Raw genomic sequence first — 25950 nt, 5'->3', positions numbered from 1 at the left:
TAGGCATAAATTAGCCTGGATCTTGTCAGAAGAAACTTGGGGAAAGAGTATAATCTTGTCCTGTTCCTTTAATTTTCCATAAACATCTAGAGTTGGCCACAGGATACTGAACTGGATGTGTCTCCAGTCCGGTCCACTCCAGCTTTATGCTTTTACAAATCCAGTACAAACAAGGCGGTAATAGAGAGCACAGAGCATGTTTGTGATGTGCTGCTCATTCTAAAGCAAGTGCTCTCGGGGTCCCATTGAGCATTTCTATACATTATCTTTCACTGATTGAGTTAGAAATCCCTTTCCTAAAGTGGCAGATTCTGGATTGCAGACTTTTCTCTTGATAGAAAGAAGCCAATGCACTCTCTTGTGCTGCCTGATGTAGAAAAAGGTGGCCTATGTTACTCTTACTTAATTTTTACTGTAATTGCCAAGGAACTAAGCTTCACACTAACACCAGCAATGGAGCAGCAGATCCCTTCAATGGACAGCAAGGCAAGGTTCTTAGAAAAAATGTGAGCTTTTTTCTTCCTCAGATACTTCTTGGGTTGGTTTTGGGGTTTTTTTGGATGAGTAGTCAGTCACAAAAAAACTTTATTGCTGCACAAGAAGCACCCTGAGATGAGGCTTAAGGACAAATTTCTTCCCATCCACTTAGGAGGTTTCCTAAAAAGGTCCTGAAATCTCCAGCTGCAAGGCCAGGTGAGCTTTCTAAGCAGGCTGACACCAGACCAACAGGGTGAGTACTGTGGTCTTCAGGCTTCCCCCAGAACCACAATATAGGACAATATAGCTGTTACAGACACACACACACATACAGTGCAGCCTTTTATGACTATTTGTTATAGGACACAGTGGACCAAATTTAGACCTGGTAGAAGGAAATGTGACTCTCCTGAAGATAATGGAGTTATTGTCCCTGGATATGATGAACCACAATCGCAGCACACTAAATCTGTAAGAATTTATTACCTCCTAACAGGCTATTGAAGATCTTCTCTTTCATCTGAAGCTAGATATTTTTATGGCTGTTTCATTTCTGTGTGTTTTATCAGTGAGCTCTTAACACACTATTTAACAACATCTCTATTAATGTAATCTGATCCCTGGCTCAAGTATGTTTCATAGAATGGTTTGGGTTGGAAGGGACCTTAATGATCATCTAGTTCCAACCCCCCTGCTGCAGGCAGGGACACCCTCCACTAGACCAGGTTGCTCAAAGCCCCATCCAACCTGGCCTTGAACACTTCCAGGGAGGGGACATTCACAACTTCTCCACGCAACCTGTTCCAGCATTGTCATGACCCTCACAGTAAAGAATTGCTTCCTAATATATAATCTAAATCTACTCTCCTTGAGTTTAAAGCCATTACCCCTTGTCCTATTACTACATGCCCTTGTACACAGTCCCTCTCCAGATTTCCTGTAGGCCCCTTCAGGTACTGGAAGGCGCAATTAAATCTCCCCGGAGATGCCTTTTCTCCAGGCTGAACAATCCCAACTCTCTCAGCCTGTCCTCATAGGAGAGGTGCTCCATCCTTCTCATCATCTTCATGGCCCTCCTCTGGACTCACTCTAACAGCTCCATGCCATTTTCATGTTGGGGGCCCCAAAGCTGAACACAGTACTCCAGGTGAGGTCTCATGAGAGCGGAGTAGAGGCGAAGGATCAGCTCCCTCAACCTGCTGGTCACGCTTCTTTTGGTGCACCCCAGGATACAGTTGGCAAGCGCGCACTGCTGGCTCATGTTGAGCTTTTCATCAACAAATGCCCCCAAGTCCTTCTCCTCAGGGCTGCATTCAATTCATTCTCCGTCCAGCCTGTATTTGTATTTGGGATTGTCCCGACCCATGTGTAGGACCTTGCACTTGGCCTTGTTGAACTTCATGAGGTTCACATGGGCCCACCTCTCCGGCCTGTCAAAGTCCCTCTGGACGGCATCCCTTCCCTGCAGCGTGTTGACCGTACCACACAGCTTGGTGTTGTTGCCAGACTTGCTGAGGGTGCACTTAATCCCACTGCCCATGTTGCCGACAAAGATGTTGAACAGTGCTGGTCCCAGTACCGACCCCTGAGGAACACCACTCGTCACCATTCTCCACTTGGACATTGAGCCGTTGACCACAACTCTTTGAGCGCGACCATCCAGCCAATTCCTCATCCACCGCGTAGTCCATCCATCGAATCCATGTCTCTCCAATTTAGAGACACGGATGTTGTGCAGGACAGTGCCAAATGCTTTGCCAAAGTCCAAGTACATGACATCAGTTGCTCTTCCACCAAAGCTGTAACCCCATTGTAGAAGGTGGCCAAATTTGTTAGGCACAATTTGCCCTTAGTGAAGCCATGTTGGCTGTCACCACTCACCTTCTTATTTTCCATTGCCTCAGCATTGTTTCCAGAAAGATATGCTCCATGATCTTGCTGGGTTGTCACAAAGGTGAGACTGACTGGCCTGTAGTTTCCTGGGTCTTCCTTTTTTTCCTCTTTTCAAAAATGAGGGTTATGTTTCCCCTTTTCCAGTCAGTGGGAACTTTGCCGGACTGCCAGGACTTCTCAAATATGATGGAGAGTGGCTTGGCCACTTCATCCACCAGTTCCCTCAGGACCCACAGATGCATTTCATCAGGTCCCATGGACTTCTGCACCTTCAGGTTCCTTAGATGGTCTCAAACCTGATCTTCTCCTACAGTGGGTGGTTCTTCATTCTCCCAGTCCCTGCCTTTGCCTTCTGCGATTTGGGTGGTGTGGCTAAAGTACTTGCCAGTGAAGACTGAGGCAAAAAATCCTTGAGTACCTCAGCCTTCTCCATACCCCAGGTAACCAGGTCTCCCATTTCATTCCGGAGGGGACCCACATTTTCCCTAGTCTTCCTTTTATTGCTGGTGTACCTATAGAAGCTTTTCTTGTTGCCCTTGACATCCCTGTCCAGATTTCATTCTATCAGGGCTTTAGCTTTCCTAACCTGATCCCTGGCTGCTCAGACAATTTCTCTGTATTCCTCCCAGGCTGCCTGCCCTTGCTTCCATCCTCTGTAGGCTTCCTTTTAGTGTTTGAGTTTGTCCAGGAGCTCCTTGTTCATCCATGCAGGCCTTCTGGCATTTTTGCCTGACTTCCTCTTTCTTGGGATGCCTTGCTCCTGAGCTTGGAGGAGGTGGTCCTTGAATACTAACCAGCTTTCTTGAGCCCCTCTTCCCTCCAGGCTTTGTCCCATGGTTTTCCATCAAGCAGATCCCTGTAGAGGCCAAAGTCTTCTCTCCTGAAGCCCAGGGAAGCGAGCTTGCTATGCACCCTCCTCACTGGCCTAAGGATCTTGAACTCCACCATTTCATGGCCACTGCAGCCAAGGCTGCCCTTGAGATTCACATTCCCCACCAGCCCCGCACTTGGTGGTGAGAACAAGGTCCAGCATGGCACCTCTCCTTATTGGCTCCTCTATCACTTGTAGAAGGAATGTATCATCAATGCATTCCAGGAACCTGCTGGATTGCTTATGCCCTGCTGTGTTGTCCCTCCAACAGATACCAGGGTGGTTGAAGTCCCCCATGAGGACCAGGGCTTGTGAATGTTTAAGTGAGTGTATTTTGATTTTATGCTCACTAAATTTTCTCAGAAATAAGTTAGCATTATCCTCATAACTCAGGGTCATTGACTTTTAGACAAGCAGTTTCATGCTCTTTATACCATGCTGATGGATCTCTAGGGACGCTCACAACCACCTTCCTATTTCTGCAACAACTCCCTTTCTCACTTACCCAGGATCCTCAGACCAGGCTGTCAACTTTCAGTGTAGTGATGGCTTCACAGCTCCAAACCATTGCTCGTCTGCTGTATTGCCCAGGTGTGCCATGGCTGGAGTGAGCCAGTCTGGGGCACAGAAGAAATGGTGCTCAGATCTGTTAGATCTCCATATGTCCCCTCTCAAAACATTTCTCTGTTTCGATGACAAAGCTGGAGCAGTTTTGTAACCACTCAGGATGTCTGTCTAATACAAGAGGAGGCAAAGAGAAGAAGTTTTTGCATTTTGAAAATGCCAAGGTAGAAAGGGTAATTTAAATTGAAGAATCCTATAATACTTCCAGCTGAATTAAAGCTCAGCTGTGTGAGCAGATCTCAGCTGACGCATCAAGATCTGACAATCCCATTAGTGTAAAAAATTGAGAAAAAGGTCAAAAGAATGAAAACCAGTCAGTACTGATGGAAAATCAAATTGACAGTGGAAAATGAAAGCAAATATTTTATGGTTTTTACATTGTAAGTTATAAATACTTACTGATAAATAAAGAACAACAGTCAAAACGCGTGACGCTGTTTTTCTTTGAGAAAAAAGTTGCCTTTCTCTCTAGACCATAACCATATTCCCAGTGTGATGTCTGACTCATGGATATTTAATTCTCTTTATGCAGCTCTGGTTAGGAAGGAAGAATACTTGCTTGTATCCTCAGAGCAGCAAGCTGGCCTTTGGCCCTAAATAGGAAGTTTAAAATAAAATCTTTTTCAGCTCAAGTCAACTGGCTAAGTCAGAACTTAGTAACTTCCTAAGTCAGAAGTTGCCAGAAACATCCGAAGCCTTCTGGGATTGTGTAACATAGTTCTCTTCCCTCTCTTCTCCACTACATATTGTCTGCTAAGGAGATACGGAAGCGAAGAAAGGGATCCCAAGGTACCACATGGAAGTACTGGCCACCAGGCATCATGTGAAGGCCCCATATCTGGGTCTTCTTCGAAACAGATTTTAACCTAAATTGTTTCATGGGTAAAAGTTGACTGACTTCACAGGAAGGATTTGAACTTGAGGAAACATTTAAATTTCACTATGATACTAACACATGAAAATGAAAAAATGTTTCAGTGATATAGTTGGTCTCTGCTGAGAATTATAGCATTCTCTGACTCACATGAGGAAGTTTTAGGAAATTCAAGCATGTGGAACGTATCCAGAATATTTCTTTTTTGATCTCAGAAACCACTAATCAAAATTAAAATTGTATAATTTCACTATGTGTGACTCATTTTTCACCTGCAGAGAGAAATGCTAAGATAATACCTAAAGCAAATCTTCACTGTGTAAATCCAACATTTCATTCTTCAAAGGTGAATTGATGTTTAATGCCTGACTTTCATTTTTAATGTAGTAATTGTGTTATGTTGAACACTGTGACTTGTCCAAGAAATTTAGCCAAAAAACTCTGGAACCTATTTTGAATGTAGTTGAGGAAAGGTGGTGCTTTGCTTAAAAGCAGCATTTAAGATGCATAAATTTTCCTTTGGACTTATTCTTTATTGTGATGGAAGTAGATTGCAGAGATTATCATTCTGGGAAAAAAACAATTAGGGAAGAGTCCCAGAGATCAGTCATCTTAAGAACTGAATATGTTGAACAAGGAGTTCATTTGAACTGCTTTTGTTTTTCAGACACTGCAAATGGATGTAAACAAGCTGAATATCACATTGCTTCGGATATTTCGCCAAGGAGTGGCAGCAGCACTGGGACTGTTACCTCAGCAAGTTCATATCAACAGACTCATTGTAAGTACCAAATGGCTATGAATAATAAAATGTACCTGGTTATTTTGAATTCTCTTAAATTTATTTGCCTATCACTATGGAAAAATGCAATAAAATAGGACAGAAAAATACTTTTTTCCAATATTTTAACTGCACTGCAGAAAAATAGATCTCCATTACAAAATTATTTAAATTTTCTTTTGAGAGGAAACCATTAGAAGGAAAGTTAGTCTAAAGAAAAATTACGTCAGATAAATCTCTTTTGTGTCTTATTCATAAGCAGATTGCTTATCCCTCAGTTTTAATTCCAATGCAGTTCTACATCACTTTCATTAAGAAACACTTATTCATGTTTTGTTTCTCAAAGGTTGAGTGTTGCTCAAAAAATATATGTGATTCTGCCTTTCAAAGGCACCTTCACAATTTATCCTCAGACTTTCCATTAGTAAATTAAATGTCTTCTCACAATATTAATATCCATGTTTTGCTATTTAGCTATAACAATCTATGCTCAGAAATGATCTTGTAGACTACGGTATCGTATTTGCGAAAGATGACGACAAATTTGCTTCTAGCAACAAAGACTTTTTAAAAGCAATTGTCACTGTATGGTTTTCTGTGTATGGTTAAGAGCATACATTCTTAACACTGTTGTCTTTTTATAACAGTTTTGCCATGAAGCAAAAAAACCAACATCATGTGTGTATTGCTAGCATTCTATTCATGTTGCAGAGGGAAGAAGAGTTATTTTATTCTACATAGAGGTTGAATATCAGGGAAGAAAACTGACAGGTTCAGCATAAAAGTATTTCCTGCCTTGATAGCTTGATAGGATTGTATACATCAAAAAGGATTATAAAACTCCTTCAAATAATGTCTCTGTGAGAAAAGATCAGATGAGAAGTACAGCAGAAAAGATCAATAGGAATGCAATGCAGCCCTTTTCATGTTCGCCAGGGATGTCACTCATTCGTAACAAGTGATGCTAAATCTCCTTTGTCCCCTGCATTAACCAGAATGAAAGGTTGAAAGACATATTCAGAGAAAAGCACAATTAAAGGAGAATCATTCCAGAGTTTGGGATGTGCATTTCAATATACTCACTTAGTAGCTTTCTTACTATGCTCTATAGAAATTATGTAACTAAGCAGAAGAAATATGCTATTTATTTTCCTACTGGATCCATAGCTTTTCCCTTTCTCCTCTCGTTTGTGATGTAAGGGAAGAGGTAGTGTCATTTTGCACCTGCATATAGCTCAGAATACTGTAAGTGCTATTAATTAATTAGTCTTCTCAACATCTGTAAAAGTCTGCTATGATATTTTAGTGATATATGAAAGAAAGCAAACTTTTGCCCTATTTGCTCTAAAAATCACACACAGTCAAAATTCCCGAGGAAGAAAAATATATCTTCAGAGACATTATTCCGACTTTGCACCTTTCTAACATGAGACAGTTCCTCTCATGCAGAGCGCTGGCAAGCAAGGAGGGCACATCAAAATTCATCTCGCCTCACTTCAGCCTAGTCCAAGCTACTCATCTAGGCTCCCTGTAAAAGCGATGTAGAGAAGGGTAACTGGAAGAGGAGAGGCATTTTGATCCCAACTATTTTAGGATGGATTAAATCATTCTCTAGAGATGCCAGTTTCTCTCCGTTGACTTTGGAGGTAGTTTAGATGACTGAAGTGAGGTAAGCTGAATCCCTCCCAAGGATGTGGTTGGGCACAGGGAGAGCAGAGGGCCTGCTAGCCTCTTACATATAACAACACATAGTGTGCCAGGAAATATTAACTGGGCATTTCCAGTGTCTCCTTAACCTTTCCAATAAATTCTCTTCTCATAAAGGCCTTTTAAGGGGCAGAGGAACTCCTAAACACATGGAACACTGGCAATGCTGCATCCCCACCAAGCCTTGCCTTGTGCCTGCCACCTACACCCAGAACCAGCCACCTACCCACATCAGAGACCAAATAGGACTGCGGCCTCAAATCAGCTTCTTAGCTTGACAACAGTCTGCCTTGAACTGACGCTCCAGACCTGTAGGTCTGTTTTCACTCCTTATAACCCTCCTGATAAGAACAGTCCCACTGAAAAATGCCCAGTCCCTCCAGGAGCCGATATCCTTACCAGTCTTATCGAGCAGATGGACCAGCAGCACATGTGAGACCACGCAGGGCAGCTTTAGAGTAAACACGTTTGTCCCTTTCTGTGCAGCACTACTTCTGAATGCAAAACTAGATATTTTAAGAATAGCAAAAGATGTCTTTTTCCTCAGTAAAGATAAAGATGCACATTCAAGGTGAGGGGAAGGAGGTGGGGAAAATCAGGATTATCCCCATTTGAACTGATCTCTCCCATCCCATAACGATGAATAGCAAATAAGCAGTCTGGTAAGGTTCTTGCCTGCACAGGCAGCAATGCAGGTAGTAGGTCCATGCTCACCCTGCATGTGGAACCCTCCAGGTCTGGACTCTACATCACAGCCTCAGCGAAGTTGGCCATAGCCCTGGGGAACCCAGGTTCCCACACCCTGTTTGGACATCAGCACTGTCTAGAGCACCGGTCTCAGTTGCTGTTCTAGTCTATCACAACCAGAGGAACCCTCTGACAGCCTCTCCTTTTGCTCCCTTGCGACAGAGTGAGCATCATTGACATCTCTAATACAGCAGCCCTTGGGCTACCAGGACTGCATCAAAGACACCAGGGCAGGAATTAATAAATGGGAGAGAAGGCATTCTCAGCTTACCCATTAAATGTAAACAAAACTGGTTTGGTCCTTTCATTTTGGTGTGCCATTTTAAGGACTTGCACTGCAGTCGACTAAAAGGATTTTATAATTTGTTGTGGTATGTGTCTCCAGTGTGTTGACACAGGATTAGAAAGCAGTGCCAAAATACCACAGCATTATATTAAGCGTTCCTGTTTCAGGACCACCTTCTAAAACAGGGCTGCATTTCAGCTCAGATGAACTGCTTGCTAAAATCCCTGCTGGCACTTTGCCCTTGAGCCCATCCCATGGCTCCTCCCCTCACCATCTTACATTGACCTGTCTTGTTTAATGGTACTAGACTCAGGAGGAGGGTATCTTGTCAATCGTGAACGAGACAAAGCACACGTGACCACATACGGTACTTGCATTTTCTTGCACAATCAGCTGGGGTATAAGGAGTTGGGGAACAGGTATACTTTCCTCACAGAGCAGGTTGCAGCCTTTTTATTCCATGCTTTTGTTTTTGGAATTATAGTTACAATCTATAGACAGCAGAGATTATCTAATCTCAGACCCTTCCTATGACTCTGCTTTTTTTTTTTTTTTTTTTTTTACCTAGGGGAAGAAGAACTGTGTAGAACTATTTGTGTCCCCACTGAACAGAAAGCCAGGAATTTCTGAGGCACTCCCATCTGAAGAAGTGCTGCGTTCCCTTAATATCAACATTTTGCATCAGAGTTTATCCCAGTTCGGAATAACAGAGGTCTCCCCTGAGGTTGGTTATCAATTTTCTAACCTGTAGTTTGTTACAAATCAGGCAGTTATTACATCCCTGGTAGTTTCAGGCTGAGGTTCTCAAGCATGAGGCAAGAAGTGTATAAACTAAGATGGCATTACTGCTATAAGGCAATTATACAGCTAGCCCTATTAAATTACTTTAATAGTGCTTCATTAGGCGTTTTAAGCATTAATATCCAGGTCCTCTTCACACAGCTGGGCTACCATTGAAATCAGAGTTTAGGTCCTAAGCATGCATCAATTGCCTTAAAGGAAGAGGGCTCAAGGTCTATTGGTCTATTAATGCGGATTGGCAGGTATAACAATTTCAGTAGAGAGATAAATGAAATGCAGGTGTCAGGTGTGAGCATTACTACCTCTGTAACTTGTGTCTGACATGATTTTGAAAAACTGAATATTTACATTGTACCCATGCTTCTTTCTATTATCAGAAGCGAGAGATTTATTTTGTTTACCTACTCCAAAAAGAGGGCAAAAGTAAAACTTGTAGCTATTATTTACATGACTACATCCATATTTTGGGAGAAAAAAAATAAATCTATTTCAACGCAGAGACTGCACTGCCATCTCCACAGCATCCCAGACATTACCAGTGAGATGGACATCTAATTTTGGGCTGACCACTTGAGCTATGCACAGCAAATGAAAAAAAGCTAAAAGGCCTTTAGGAAAGGAAATCAGTGAGCTCATGGGCATGGTCACATCACATTGCATTTTATTTAGTGTCTTAGAAGTTCTTACCTACACATAAAGACCTTCAGAATTCAGCATGGTCCAAATAACTTCAAAAATGTTATCAAGAGTCTCCATTTTCCATGGAAGCTCTCATTTTGACAGAGGAGATGACTATGTCCAAAAAAGTGGAAAAAAAGGGGAGATTCTGATGAGAACCTGTATTTCTACTGATTAGAAATGCTTTTGCTCAGTTTAAGTATTCTAACTCTGTTTAAGAATCTGGAAGATGTCTTTGGTACAAAAAATGAAACATAAAAACAAGGCCAATTTAATGCAATTTTCTATGCTCTACTACAGCAGCCTGCCACTATGAAAATGAGCGGATTCTCCAGTTTTAGCTGTTCTAATACAAAATGAAGCCAAGCAGTGCTGTCCAAATGTCAAATCAGGTCTTTGTATCACTCATCAGTGACCTGAGCTAAGCTTCCTTTAGGTCAGAATTTCCTTTGTTACTGAAGCATATGAGTCTGACGGTTGTGAGAGATGCAATTATCTGTTCCAAGTACTTCGGTTACAAATAACACTTCAGGTAGACATGGGACAAGAACATATATGAATAATAGATGAATGGAGAAATGTCATCAAGCTATGAAAAGATGCTGGGAAAAAACCACAGCGCTGAACTTAAGATCTCATCTTGAGTTAGATACATTTCAATAATCTGAAGTGCTCAGATATTTGAATTTTCTCTCTGGAAAAAAAATGTAGACAACCAGATGGAATCATTTAGAAAAGGATTATTAGAAAGAAAGTTGTGCAGACTTTAATTCCTTCTAAGGAGTTAGAGAAACAAGAGATTATTTTAATATTTCAGTTGCTAGCAGATTATACAGCTAAGGCCCTGATCCTGAAAAAATCATGCAGCTTTACACTAACAGGTATTCCTTTTGGATCTCAATAAATTGTTTACATGTGTAAGACTTCACAGAAAACAGCAGCTAAAAGACAACAACATATAATCTTTACTTGCTCCGTTACTAACCAGTTATTTACTCTTCTCTCAACTGGCTCCAAGAACAAATCGTGCCAAACTAAGTAAGAGCAAAGAAAATCAAAACAAGCAAACCTTTGAAGGAAGATATAGTTATACAAAGCTTTACATAGCTTTGACAAATTATTCTACCCATTTTGTGTGTACATTCCTGAGCTATCAATCCTAATTAAATCATGAGCCAATAAATTGCACACTCTTCCACCAAGAAGTCTGAATGCTTCACAACCAGTATTATATGTGCACTATCAGCGTATCTGTGCAGAAAGGAAACATTGTCTGCATCTTTCTAGGTGGGTGGCTGGCAGAGAGGTGTTAGGGCTGGCATTTCTCTCCTTTTTTAGCTGCCTATTTCAGTATGAGCTGCCTAAGGCTTGTAAGTCTACTGGCTGTCTCTACAGTAAACAGAAAGTAAGAGACGTTCAGCAGGCAGTTCATCCCATCTCTGAGACACTTCTCCTAAAATTGGTTGGTTGACTTTTTCTAACAAGGCTTAGCTTAAACTAGCCCCCCTGGCTGTGGAGGGTAATGGTGGGGGAGATTACCCTGTCCTAAGAAACTTTACCAAGCTTATGTAGGAAAACCCAAGTGGAAAACTGAAGTGCTCTGCTTAAAGTCTCAGCCCATGCAGTACCATAAACAGCAAAAGTCTCAGTGGATGTAGGTGACTGGAACTACATTTCCATTCATTCCAGTAATAATTTGCCAGTTCACATCTGCTGATGCATTAATCACCAACTGATCTATTCTCAATTAAATTGCCTGCCTCAAATTTCATATCCTGGTTTCTTATTCTGCGGTAGCTGAAAGAGCAGATTCCCTATACACTTTTGCTCTAGGAACCACTAGAGTCCTTTGCTGCCTGGTGTAAAATGGGATATGTACCTGTGGGAATGTGAAAATTTAATTTAATGGAGTCATTGCCATTTCAGGAATCCAGGGCAATGCAAATACCTTCTGTATGCCCTTTCTCTTCCAATGGCCTACAGTAGTTGTAGCATTTGCTCTTTTATTATGGTCTAAAGTTTGTGTTTGAAGCGGGATTTAGGATTGTGTTCTGCTCCATGGCATGTATCAGCGCTAGGAGCAGACTCCCCCAGAACAAACTACTGAATTAATGCTTGTTAATGGGACTAAAATCAATGACTCGGGCAGTCCATGTTATTATGGTGTGGGAATCCTGACTTCCTAATATCTTTAGGTTGTGCTCAGAGAAAAAAAGAAACTACTCTGCATTCCAGAGCTTAGTAGAGTAAAAGAGAACTTGAAGTGGTTTTGAATGACAAAAATAACTGAAGTTACAGTAAGTAAAATAAGGGTTACTGTCTTTTGCGAGATAAGCTAACTGCCATCTGAGAGCTGTGTCACTAAAGGAGAAATTTCCAGACCTCATGCCAAAATTATGCAATCCCAAAATGTACCATTACAGACTCCTTGCACAAGGCCTTTGTTGGTTGCCTTTGAAGCGTGTGGTATTAACTTCTTAGAGAAGAAATCAAAGGAAGCAATCATGCACTTAAAGTGTACAGAAACCATAAGTCATTGGAAGGACAAGTGATCAAAACCAATAGCTTAGAAATTACAACAGCCTAGACCGAGAGAGGCGCCTGGGAACAAAGCAGAGCTCCTGTGATCAGGCAAGGCGGACGTAGCGTTACACCTGCACGGGTGCACCCAGAGCACCGCAACAGGGACGGGAGCCCTGCAGGCCTGCCAGCTTTGACATGAAATCACAACACTGTATCGCACGCACGCGTAAGGCAGAGCCTTTGGGGAAGTTTTGTCATGGGAGATGCTGAACGGCTATTATCTGGTGTCCTGGGAGTCTGAAAGGTCACCCACGTTCCCGCATGTTTTCACTGGGGGTGGAAGTGATTCCTAACCTGCCTTAGCTAACATAGTTAAAATAGCAGAAAAAACCAAAGCAACTCAGTGTGAACTTCGATGAACCAATTTTGATCTCAAGTTCAATCCCCAGCTCCCTGTAAGCTTTCCTCTGAGCTCAGAACTGCAGCTTGCTGTGCTTTCTTTAGCGTTTCACCTATTTTCCAGTGAAGACTTTCCTTTCCTGGCAACTCCTGATACCTTGGCAGGATCTTTCAGTCACAGATTTTACAGTGACTACTTCAGGTCAATGTCTCTCTTGTTGTTATCAAAAGCTGGCTGCTCATTTTACTTGTTTATAGAAATAATCTACTAGTTTTCTATAATAAGACCAGAAAGGCCAGAGTGGATTTTTAATGTCTTCTTTTTTAAAAAAAAAAAAAAAAAAAAAATCATTTTTCTAAACACATTTGTTCCAGTTCAGAGCAAAGCAGATAACTGTGCAGGCACTCTTCAGTAAGGTTAGCAATAGCATGGGAATACATTGATTCTTACCCACCTTGAATTATGCTGAATTTAAACTGTTTAAATTAACCTGGCTAATTCTGCCTGAATGACTCACCTGATTGTGGAGACTCATTAAGGAATGGAGTTAAACACTGGGGGATGATGTACATGACAATGAGCCTTCCTCCCTGTAGCCAGTTTTGCTCTGGGACCTGATGGTGCCTGAGCTACTGGAACTCCCCTGCCATCCCACCTGCTCTGGTATTCCCCGACCCTTATCAGCTCTGGCTTTTTGCAGCTTAATTTGAGTTTATCTTCCTGCCCTCTGATGATGGCAGTGGTACATTGCCATTCCTCAAAAAGTCTTAGTGGATTCTCAGCCAGGAAAAGGTTCCCAACTGAGTGAGAGAAATGTGGAGTAACATCAGTCAGTTGAGACACAGCACATCTCTGTGCAGGAGGCTCGTTGCCCGTGGTCCCAGACACAATTCCTTTCCTTTTTGCTCTTTCCCTAGCATTTGGTCATTCTGCAAGCTTCTTTCCTGGGCATCAACAATTTGTAGCAAGCGTGGCAGTTGCCATCTGTCTTATCAGTTCTCCCAGACCAAGGACCAAAGTTCTGAATGAGCAGCACTGACGTTTCAGAAAGCAATTCCTTATCGTAGGCATGAGATGACTCAGTTAGTGTAGGTCACGGCCTCTTCTGTCATTAGGGAAGCAGCTTAAGCAATGATTCTGCTGTCCTGCAGTTAGATCTGGGGGAGAGATTTCCTTGGCTACGTGAAGGTACTGGTAAAGTGTTTCAAAAGGGTGTGTTAGATATGTTGAAGTTGTAGCTTTTTTTTTTTTTTACCCTTTTTCAGCATTTGTTAATATTCTTTGAACTTGATTTTTAGAAAGACAGATCAGGTAAAGACAAATCTAAGAGATTAACTCTCTTAAATTCGGTTATGTTTATGAAGTCTATTATAAAATATTTTAAAAGTTTTCTGTAATAAATTACAGTTAATTAAAGTATCTCACCCTTTGAGTCAAAAAATCCTATTAGCTCTTCATTTACTTTTCAGTGTATCTGTCCTTTCAGTGAGGAGGTTCAAAAAACCCCCCATTTACTCACTCACAAAAGGTCAGCACTGCCAATTCTCCTTCAGCTCCTGCCTTTTATCTACATTTCCTCCTGAGAGATCTGAAACACCAGAAAGCCATCAGGTAACCCACCCAGGGTCAAACACTTAGTTTATAGCTAATGGGCCAGAGCTGCAGCTGCTGCTGTCGCCGTGGGATTCCCACAGAGCTCAAGAGGAGCAGTCCCAAGTGCGGAGCAGCTGCAGATTTGGGCTCTGAGCCAGCATAGGGTCCCGAGTCCTGTTCCGTGAGCGCAGCGGAATAACCTTGCTGTGCTGAGGTAGCAGATTGCATGGAGAGCTGCACCTCATTAGAGTGGCAACGCTGTTTGAGTATGTCTAGGAACATTTTTTGCAGAAGTATTTGGCAAGATTTCCAGCTTCCCTTTGAAAGCCCTGGTTTTTCAGTTGCTCACTAAACACAAGACTGACGCTTACAAACCTTGTTAAACTGTCAATACCTGCAATACTTTTAAGCCCAGATCATGAAACACTGCGCGATTACACACCACACACACAAATACGCTAATTTTACAAGGTCTGTTTCTGTAGTTGAGCAGAAGGGGGTAAAGGCTTTCCATTCTGGTGCCTGGGGCTATGACTTCCAAAGAAAACTCTTCTTTATTATGCTTTTTGTCCTCTCTTCCCCAGGCCATGATCTCCTCCTCCTCAGCAAGCCTTTCCACATGAATTCAACTTCATCAGGACTTTGTATGTCTGAGAGGCTGATGGACACAAGGAGTTTGCTTGATACATTAACTGTCCAAAAGAGCAGGCTAAGCAGTGGCTAAGCAGACTTTGGAGCATGAAGTGCCCATGTAAATAAAGTGCTAGAGGGTCCCTGCAGTTACACAGGTCCAGTGAGCAGCCACTCATCTTTAAACGGAGGAACTCTTACACAATGTCCCCAGAGAGGAGAAAAGGCCACCTTGAGATGGGTAGACAACTCACTAGTTAAAGGAGAAGGTTAATTAAAGCCACTGGGGAATTGCAGTGAAAGGGAAACACCAAGACGTTGAACATTTACAGCAGAAACCAGAATTTAAGAAAGTCAGGTTTTCTCAGTCTGAGAACTGTACTGCAAATACACAATTAAGAAAAGAAAAGTAAGTACATGAAAATTGGGAGAGCAACGTCTTTGAACTGCGGTCACAGAAACACAAGACGACATACTTTATTCTAAATAATACATTGCAGTTAGACTGAGGGTACATGTACTCTGTTTCTACTACCATATGTCTATTTGGAAACATAGTGAAATTCTGGTAATTTAATAGCCCAACCAAGTCCCCACACTGCAATAAAGCCAAAAATAAATGCTTTTACAATTAGTACTATTTCATAATCCGCAGGAGTTCTGCCGGAATTCTGGAAATTTTAGTGTGCACAGCTGTTTTAGAAATGTACTATCAGCAGGAACCCAAAGATAATGAGATTACTTTAAGCATAATCAGAATTATAGAAAGATAGATAATGAGATTTCTGTCAGCATAATCAGAATTTTTTACGGATGCACGTGTATGTGGGTGTGTACTCTAAAGGTGACAGTGTCAGGGCTTCCCAGCTCATGAAGGCAAACCGGCAAGTCACCTGCTTGTCACTCCTGTGTCAAGTGTAAACAGTCCCGAGGCTGGTGCGTGGGTGCTGGGGCCAGAGATAAGCACTGGGGAGAAAGAGGCAGGGCGAGCGGTACCCGCAGCCCACGCAGGAGCGCTGCCCTTTTACCTGATGAGCCAGGTAGTTTCCAAGAAAGACCGTGAGTCTTGTTTGCTTACCTTCAACCAGCCCATGACTCCAGGTGGAGGATTATCTCAGCAGCCGCGGAGGTCTTAGATCATCTCACGTAGCGTTAGGACCCACTGGGTCACGCGCACGCACGTACACGGGCACACAGAGTGCAGGCGGGGTGCGTAGCCGAGGTGGGTATGCAAATAGCAGCGTTCAAAATGAGTGCCATATACTGTGGAATGTGAACTGTGACAAAGCTGAGGAGGGTGATTAATGCCTGGCGAGAGCTATTTAATCTGCGCACGCTACTGTGTAACTCTTTTTCTCTTCCTCTTTCTGTTTTATTGCTTAAAAAAGAAAAATGTTTTGCAAGGCCAGCATGAAGCAGACAAAATCTGGAGCAAAGAAGGATTTTATGCGGTTGTCATATTCCTCAGCATCTTTGTCATTCTAGTAACTTGCTTAATGGTAAGTTTCCTTTTCACCTTTTTTCACTGTTCTTTACTTCATGCTTTTCTCAGTCTGAAGGATAGAGTCGCACATTCTTTGCATGAGAGCTACTGAAAGCTACTGAAAGCTCAGCTACAAGGTAAGAGTTGGTCACTCCCATAATGCTGTAAAGCAAAAATTTGAAGAACCACATTTCTTGAATTATCTTGAGTCCAGCTGAAGAATGTAATTAGAAGGAACCTGAAGAAATAAATAATGGGGTCTTAAATCTGCAGAGTGACTCTGTAGTGACATGCGTTGACTTCTCAGCCTTCTTACTAAGGTTCCAGGATCCCTGAAGTCACATTAGCTGCCTGTATTCCAGTTTTAATGAACAGTAAAAACAACACCACATTGATACAATATTGTCAACGCACAGTTGTTAAGAGTGTGTGTCGGTATTCATGTATCGAATATACAAATTTTAAACTGAAATGACTAGTGAGTATATGAAGGAGTTACCATATTTTTGAACAACTTTGCATTCCCATTGTATGAGTTCAATGACCAGGTTTCTGGGCATTAGATGTGCTTCTAATATGCTGAACGTGAGACATGCAAGGGTCACTTGGAAGATGAAGAACACTATACCACCACTGACTTTCACAGGGTAATTTTTGCATTTTTTCCAATGTTATATCTCATAAGTTTTCCTCTGAATTGTATATTTCTTCTGTGGTGCATAAACATAAGGATTTACTGAATTCTATGACAATTCTCAGCATTTATGAACACATAGTATCTTGGAGTCTTTTGAGATATTTTGCTTTCAAACACATTTAATTTTTTTTAACCTAGATGGATTTCCCACTTACAGCCTTAAGACGGAAAGAATGTTTAAACTGAAGATATTAATAAACTATCACATTTATAACAAAATTTTATTTATGCTTTTAAAGTCTCCCTAAGATTTGTAAAGCACTTATTTTCTCACAAAATTTGTTGCTTTATATAATTTCTGCTTCCTCATCATCTCCATTTCTCCATGCCATCTCAAAAATAGGAGGGTAACTCTAGAAGTACTAACTTTTACTCAAACTTTTTACTTTGGACAAGCAGATATTTTGGTCATTACTGACTGTTCAACTGTCAGTAGAAAATGCTGTCTGTCCTTGTCCTGGTCCGACATAGTATTTTCATTAATTATTTGGAATGCATAGATGGTATTGGGAATTGTAAGCATTGTGGAGGACAGTATCAGAACTTAAAATATTCTTAAGGTGCTGCAGAAAAAAAATGCAGCTCGGCAGGGACAAGAGCTCTAATCATGTGCATGAACACAATGTAGGAAATACATGGCAAAGCAACAGTTCTGTAGAAAAGGTTCCAGCAGTACCGCGGAGCACACGCTGAAGTAAATGAGTAACATCACATTGTTGCAAAAAATACACTTCTTGCCTTGGGATGTATAAATGAGGATATGATCTCTGAGATCTGCATCCAATTTGGCTTTGGCAATAATTTGGTTATAGTATGGTGTCTTACTCATTCTCTGTGGTCTCTTTTGGGTACTACACTTGCAAAAAATGCCAGGCAGTTGTAGGGAGGAGATACAAGAGTGATCAGAGATACAGAAGACATGGAATAATTTGGTTTGATTATGACAGAGAAAAGAAGAGCAAGAAGAAACATGATAGTTCTCAAACATGGAAATATTTCAAAGGGTATGGTAAGGACGAAGCTAACACTTTCTCCACTGGGGATTGGAAAAGGCAAATTTTTTGAAAGGGTGATTTGGCTGACTCATTAGAAAAAACTTTGTTACCCCATGGGTCACTAGACCCTGGAGTGCATTGCCTGGGGAAGCTTGGGCGTTTTTACCCATTAAGGTTCTAGGCAACCATCTGTCAGGAACAGTTTGGGTATAGCTGATCTGGAGTGAGGGCAGAGGTAAATACTAGTAGACTCTTTGAAGTCCCTTCCACATGGATTTACTATGATGCTGTGGTCTTTTCTGCAGCCATTCCCCTTTCTATCCCCTCCCAGGTCTAACCTGTATCTTGACGTGTACTACTGTTTAGACTGTGTAAATGGACACTGCCTCAGATTTTGCTAGGACCTGCTGATACATGAAGCATGTGCAATCTATAAGGCTAACAAACAGCTCACATCATTGTTTTTCATCCCATTTTATGTGCGTCAGAGTGGCAGATTTATGAAGTAGGAATTCAGTACTTCAAATTCAACCATTGCAGTCTATGAGATCATTTAGCTTTAGCATAAGGCGTTAGGGCTCGTCCTAAGTAGCTTTGGCTGTAGCACCCCTATGAGACCACCAAAATGTGGCCCTTTTTTTAAAGTTACAGGGTAGGCACCTGTTTGTCCATACACTTTTTGTAGTTTATAGAGTCCAAAAGCAGAAAGCTCAGACTGCATCTGTAGATCACTTGCATGTGTCCTTTAAAGTATGGAGTAGGAAGTACTTAAAGTGATGATTATGATTGACAGTGCTCAGTATAAGGCAGCTGAATTGTCAGTGTCAATTCTTTGTTCTGTGTAATTTCTACAGAAATTGCAGCCTCGTCTCTTAACTGGCTTTTACAAATCATGATGCTTCCCTGCACTGACAGCTCATTGTGCATTAACAGCTTTTAGGCTTCTTAATGCTTGGCTGGATTTGAATAAATATCTGTCCTCTATACCTAAAAATCTACAGTGCAGAATATTGCTAAACAGTGTAATACAGCAGCACATGAGCTAAAGTTGGACTTGTAAATTGTACCTCTGAGGTCGTTTTATGTATTTACTCAGCTAGTCCTTCTTGTTGTGTTATGGGAACTTCTTGCATCCCAGGAGCAATTCATCATATATGGAAGCCAACAGACAGCTCATTGCTATCCTCATCAGGGACTGACCACAGGCTCACTTCCACTGGGAACATAGTTCATCATTTATAAAGTTTGCCGAGCAAAGTGCTAAGTAAGAATAAATATTTTTAGCACTCCTATGTGTAAAACAGGTCTCGGTATTTTTTTATTTTACATAAACAGAGAAATAACTGAGCCATCACCAAATTTACTAAATAACACACGCTTTGACAGTGAGTTAAATTATTTACTACCATATTTCTTACTAATTTTGCCTGTTTTAATAAACCAGTATGTTTGCATATTTTTATTTTTTTTTAATATGTATGTATAAGTATCTGTTGAGTAGTCTGGAAGGATCACCTTCAGACTATGAAATATTTGTAGCTAGTCGTGATAAGAGAATTTTCCAAATGTTTTTCTTTTTCCCACTAAAAAAAATAAAATCAAAAAGTAGGATTTTTTTTCACTTAAAATAATGAAAGACATGAACTTTGAGCAACCTGCCCTGTGAAAAATGTCCCTGCTTATGGCAGGGGGGTTGGACTTGGTGGTCTTTAAAGGTCCCTTCTGACCCAAACTATTCTATGAATCTATGATTCCATGAACTTTGCCTTGTCAACAAATTGTGAGGATCTAAATTTTTACTACTGACTGCGGTGTTTTTTGTTATGAACAGTTATTTGATGTTTTGGGGAGATAGTTACTTAAATGATAAATATTTTTTTCAGCTTCATGATTGTATTTTGGAATTTCTTTAACAAGAAGAATATTGAATACCAAAAAAATGCATTCCAGCATCAAATTTTCACATGACCTATCTCTTGTTCTTAAACTTACAAATTTCAGGATACATAAAGTGGTGAAGGACTTCTGAAAGCATTTTGATTACTGAATATATACAACTAACTAATATCAGCCTATCAACTTTGGCTTTTGCCAGTTTAAAGATTTAAATCAAAATTAACAATATATCTTTTTATCATACTGCACGAGGGTTTAAGACAACTTGAAATTAGGGGGTTTGTCTATAAACTAGTCCTAGATTGTCTGAATTCTTTTATTCTACTTCTACACAATTTTTTATAGTGCATTCCAGCCATGGTATCTAAATGCCTCCCAGTAATGCATCAAACACCACAATTAACATCTGTCACATTTTTGGTCTTTCATCCCTTCCTCAGAGTTTGAGGGAAATGCTGATGGCTGATTTTCTCCTCACGTATACACACGCACAATAGCTCTGCTCATGCAGAGATGCACACACAGCCTCACACACATGTTGATAAGTACTTGTCAGAGGGAACGCTTTTAATTAAAGTCTTAATTTCCATGGTTTCTGGGAGATTTTACTGTACAGTCCTGGGTGCCCTAAATATCTCTAGGCAGATGAGTTTTCATATCACTGCTCCACATAACCATTGCCAAGATCTTCATTCTGGAGATACAGTTATTTCGTTGGGATTTCCTGTTGATCTCTGAAGATGAATAAAAGCAGTTTCCACTGGTATTTTGAATGTGTAGGTAGGAGGTACTGGCCAAGCTAGGGCGTAACACGTCAGCTTTCCTTTGCAGAAATCTGAGCAGAGATATAAGGAGTGAATGTCATGCTGTCAGCACCCTGTCGTTCTTCCATATAAACTGAGTCAAAGAGGAGGCAGAAAGAAGACTTATTTTCCTTTTGGACTATGGCTTTGAAGCCTAGGCTTAATACATGAAAAAATTACAGGTGACCCACCTTGTGTGTCCTGGAAAATAGTACTTTGTGTTGTTCAGTTGCCCCACGCCTCTTGATTATCCTCACAATTAATCTTCTGGGGTATCAGTAAAACATCAGTTTTCCTAGTTTTGGGGCTTCATATGTGTTTCCATCCATACTGACAGATGTGTTTAAACTGATTTAAAATATGAGTATAACTAAGTTCTTCCCTTTGCAGAGGTTGGTGACTGGGTTGATCACTGTCTTTTTGGCCATTTCTGTTTGTTTGACTTTCACCTGGAATTCATTAAAAATATGATGGCCCTGACCACACTTTCTGAGTTAGCTCAGTGCATTAGCTCTTAGATCAAATGTGGTTCTTTAGCTTTATTTCAACTTCTGTTGGTGGCAGACTAACTTTTTTCCTAGGATCTAATAATAGAGTATTAAAAAAGGGTATAAAATAATACTCATCCAGGTTTTTGGAAGTCAAAAACATAATTCCTTGGGTCTCCAAGGAATGAAACTATGTCAAAATATATCAGTGACAAGAAGGTATGGTTAACATTGTCATGACCATGAATGTCTCAGCTGCATATCTGCAGGTTACCAGAAACACAAGAGACCAAAGCAATCACTGGAGGAAAAGAGGGTTAAAATATTTCAAGCCTGTTTTATCTTTACTGGTACCTGTGTCCTTGCTTCACAGTAGGGCTGTTTTTTCTGCAAAATAATGGCAAAGAGCAGCTTATCTTATCTATGCAACTTAATTCTAAATTCTTCTGAATGAACAGATGGTTTACATAGTTAAGTCTTGTTTAATGAGTGTATTCCTAATGACATTAGGTCAGTTCCCAGCTAAACCTCTAATGCTAATCCTTGAAAAAAACAAATCGATCAGATATATCCAGTCTTCATAGAAAGCTATGGAATGATAGATCTTTATGTGGTGCTAGGAGGGCAATAGCTGCCAAAGAGCTTCTGACTTACAGCAGAAAAATGCTTTGGTCTAGGCTTTGTCTTTATGGCATTGCAAACCAGGATTCAATCTGAATGCTTTATGACAACAGATAAAGCAGAGTAGAAGATATAAGGGTATCTACAGACACCTTCAAAAACCCATGTAAGTGCCTTTTGCCCACCTCCACACACAATACTTACGTATGTTTCATAGGTTGTAAGGCACGTTTTGAAAATACCACAACCATGGCTCAGAAATTGTTTTGGATTCCCCTCCAGAGAGACAAGATGTGTTAAATAGGCATAACACAGGTTCCTCTGGAGTGACATTACCAACCACATGCTACCCACCACCCCTTGCCAAGCCGGTGTCCAGCAACGTCAGTGCGGAGTTCAGTGGTAGAGGATCAGTACAACTTCTGAAAAGCTTTTGCTGCAGATATCTGACATCCAAGTTCATAAGCAATAGGCGGACTAGGAATCCTGGTATTACAGTACATTCAGATGTCAATGTCTCGGTGATTGTAAACCACACTTTTCTGAACAGATGCTTAAATAGCTTCATAGGCCACGCATCATTTCAGCTTTATTCCAGAACAGGTTATGTTCCTCTGAGGATATTGAGGGATATCCTTATCCTGAGGAGTATTTCAGAGTAGTAGCATCCTACCGTTACAAAAGTGGCCGAATAAAGTTTCTCAGTTCAACCATCAGCTCCATGCAAAATGAGTAAGAGCTTTTAAGAACATCTGCTCTAAAACAAATTGAGGCTGCTATAATTAGAGACATGTACCTGGATGTATCATAGGCATGTATTTTATTTTGTACCATTGTCTCTCTTGTGTTAAAATTCTTACAATTTTTTTTACAATTACTCTGTTTATCAGTATTTCCTTCTTCACAGTGTCTTCTGTAACTCTTTTTCCATTCTATGCTATTTGCCCCTTTAATAATACAACTGCTGGTATTACAAATAATTACTGGCTCACAATGAGAACTGTTAAAATCCCTACGCCCACGTGTACACACTGTGGTTTATGTAATGGAAATATTTATCCTGTTGTGGGAAACGCCATGTAACACAACTTGTGGCTTACCTTCTAGGAATGAAAGCCACGTATAGGAATCTTATCCAGCATTTGTTATACTTTCCTTGCCTTATTTACCAGGGATATGAGATTGGGCTTTCCTTTCTCTTTCTGTAGGTTCTGTACAGATTAAAGGAGAAGATCCAGTTGTCACTGAGACAAGAGAAGGAAAAGAAGCAGGAGATCCACCTCTCACCCCTTCCCCTGCAGACATCTCAGTCTGAGTATAAGACCACCAACAGCATGGTCCAGCCTGAACAGGCTCCAAAGGTTGTCAATGTTGTAGTGGACCCTCAAGGCCAATGTGTTCCTGAGCTCAAACCTCCCCTATGTGCCAGTCCGTCTCCTTTCAGAATGAAACCTGTGGGGCTCCAGGAAAGGTAGGACGGTGCCCGGCACATTGAGGATTTATTCTGCTTTGTTATACTCATGCTGCATGATTTCATATGTGTCTTTGCTGTCAGTCAATGGGAGACTTCACCATACAGGTATCTGAGAAGTGCGATTTTGGTGTGCTAATGTCTGTTTCATGGGTATTCTCTCCTTTCCTTTTCTTTTCACATGAGCAGAGGTCCAGAAGTTTGGACTGAGATTAACTGCAGTACTGGAATTCTTTTTGCTAATTTCTTTCTTCCCCTTTCCAACAATTACTCCAGAGAAATAATTTTTCATTTTCCATTGATTTTTGCCTGGTTTGATCCTGGAGATCCCGGCAGAGGGCACAATCACTGGTTATGTTTTGCCAGAAAGATATTCTCATTGTAAGGGAGTCCCTAGGACATGGGAAACTTAGAAAGAAGAAATATTTACACCAATTGAGTGCATTTACCAATCATCTCATACAGTGTTTCCATTATCACCTTTAGATATTTTTTCGTTTTAAATCCAGCTTTCCATGGTGGTCAAGATAGAGTCCAAGGTCTATAGGCTTTACAAAATAAGAGAAAGAAGTGATTAGTAGTGAAACCAACACTTGTGTGCAGCTCCTCAGAAATACTTGGGCACCAAACCTTGCCACCCATTCTACCTTTCAAAAACTGGGCCAGTGCTCTTTTTATAAAACTAGTTATTCTTCCCAGAGGAGAATGCACACTGACATCTGTCTCTCCTCTGTTAGAAACCTATATAATTTCTTGCCTGATGGCTGCAGGCCACTTTCATAAAGCATCAGTGTTCTGAATAACTAACATAGCATGCAGCCGTCCAGCTGAACTCTTCTACCCCGGCACAGAAGATAAATGAAAGAACAGACGCCGCGCAGATATGAGAGGGAAATCAGAATGAGAAGGAGAAAATGTCTGTGAGGATTCTCAGAGTGGAGCAGTAACCCTGATTCAGCTTGAACCACAGGATTTCAATGACAGAGATTTTATCAATGGCTTTATGAGCCACAGACAGAACTAAGGGAGGGGGACTGATTCTGCCACGAGTAAAAGATGCGGAAAGGCAGAGCTGTCATAAAATATGTAGTAATATCACTGCAGCTAAAAAAAATAAGGAATGGGGGAAGCAAATAAATATGTTTTGATAGTTGCTCTCATTCCACAAGATAAAGATAAAAAAAAAAGTACGTGAGCATGGGGATCACATAGCTAGTTTATAATACCTGGTACCTAACATAGCATATGTAATAGTTGAGAGGGATTGTGGTGAAGGAATTTGTAGAGGGAGTTTGTACTTAAAGACCGGGGAAGAATTTTTTTCATTGGTCAAACAAAGAAATAAAAACAATTAATCTAGGATCTTTATTTCCACTACCACAGATAGAAACTCAGTATTTAATACTCCTAAACCAGATTTTATCCTTTGGAAGGACAAAGTTCTGAGTCAGATGTGTCAAAATGGAGAGCTGAGATACAAAGAGGAAACTAAACCTGATGTTTGATCAAATAAACCAGGCATTTCAGCTTATTACTAAGGAAAGAGGAGTTTAAGGAATTGAGCACTTCAATTTCTACTGTAAAAGAACACTAATAGGCCATTGTGAAAAAGTGATGGAAATTGTGATAACATCCCATTCTGCAGTTCTTTTTGTCATGTTTAACACAATTACACTTTATCAGCCCAAGTCCACTTCTAAGAAATGGTGGTTTATTTCAAGATCAGTGATACAAAGGTCTGGGGATGGGAGGGAGAGAACTTTAGGGAACAGGTGGTCTTCTCTTCCTCTGAAATAAGCAGCTATTATTATTTTTTTTTTTAGTTTATTTACTATATCCTGTACTATGAACAAATTCACACTTTTTGACACACATAAGCATTGGAGGCAAAAACTAGTAGTGCAACAACACATATTGCCTCGGACATCGCCTAATGACCAGGTATGCGGAAAGTTTAAAACCCCTCTCCACCTTTCTGCCCCACAACAACCTTGCACTAGGCACCCTTGGACCATCCTCATTACAGATGGGAGTGGTGGAACTTACAGCGTGGGTCTGCACACTACAAAACAGTCTGCTCGCAGCCCTTTTTCTGTCAGTATGGAGTGGGATCAAGCCTGGAGGTCCCCTCCCGCTCATAGCCACAGCTTGGGGGCACGCATTCAATAATGTTTGCTACCCTGATTTTGGTTTCTGCCAGGGGAAAGAGCTCTTGACAGGCTACTGTGGATATGGGAACTCCTTGACAAACTTAGCATTGAGATTCCTTTGGCCAGATGGCTTGACAGTGGTTCCTGAGCAGTATTTTCTAAAGATCCAAACTCCCTGGTTTGATTCCTTAAGTGTGATCCATAGTCATGAAATGCCTAGCATGATCCAGACTAAACTGTATCTCTTCAAAGAGAAATCAATGGACAATGGGCCAAACCAGGGAGTGAGCCAACCACTGTGCCCAGCCAGACTAGATGGGAAGTTTGTGACAGTATCTCTGAAGGATGGGGCAGAAAAGCTGGATGATGCCTGCCTCTCAACCTCTCCCTGCTCTGTGCACTAGGTGCTACTTTGAGGATAACATCTAAATGCAAAAATATGGTGGAACTGAGTTTTCACA

The 25950-nt window shown here is 41.0% G+C and overlaps 1 protein-coding gene across 2 annotated transcripts in view; it reads left to right on the top strand.

The window, feature by feature from the left end:
• Nucleotides 1-25950, top strand: part of PTPRR (protein tyrosine phosphatase receptor type R) — a 153926-nt gene that overhangs the window by 72333 nt on the left and 55643 nt on the right. For both annotated transcript variants that reach the window (XM_075746738.1, XM_075746730.1), the window contains exons 3-6: nucleotides 5407-5520; nucleotides 8829-8984; nucleotides 16274-16384; nucleotides 23077-23339. In XM_075746738.1, coding sequence (XP_075602853.1) covers nucleotides 5407-5520; nucleotides 8829-8984; nucleotides 16274-16384; nucleotides 23077-23339 — 644 coding nt within the window. The remainder of the gene's footprint in view (nucleotides 1-5406; nucleotides 5521-8828; nucleotides 8985-16273; nucleotides 16385-23076; nucleotides 23340-25950) is intronic.

The sequence above is a fragment of the Balearica regulorum genome, chromosome 1 (assembly GCF_011004875.1).
Source record: "Balearica regulorum gibbericeps isolate bBalReg1 chromosome 1, bBalReg1.pri, whole genome shotgun sequence".
Lineage (NCBI taxonomy): Eukaryota > Metazoa > Chordata > Aves > Gruiformes > Gruidae > Balearica > Balearica regulorum.
Note: the sequence above shows the minus strand (reverse complement) of the source record. Positions and strands in the feature narration are given on the sequence as shown.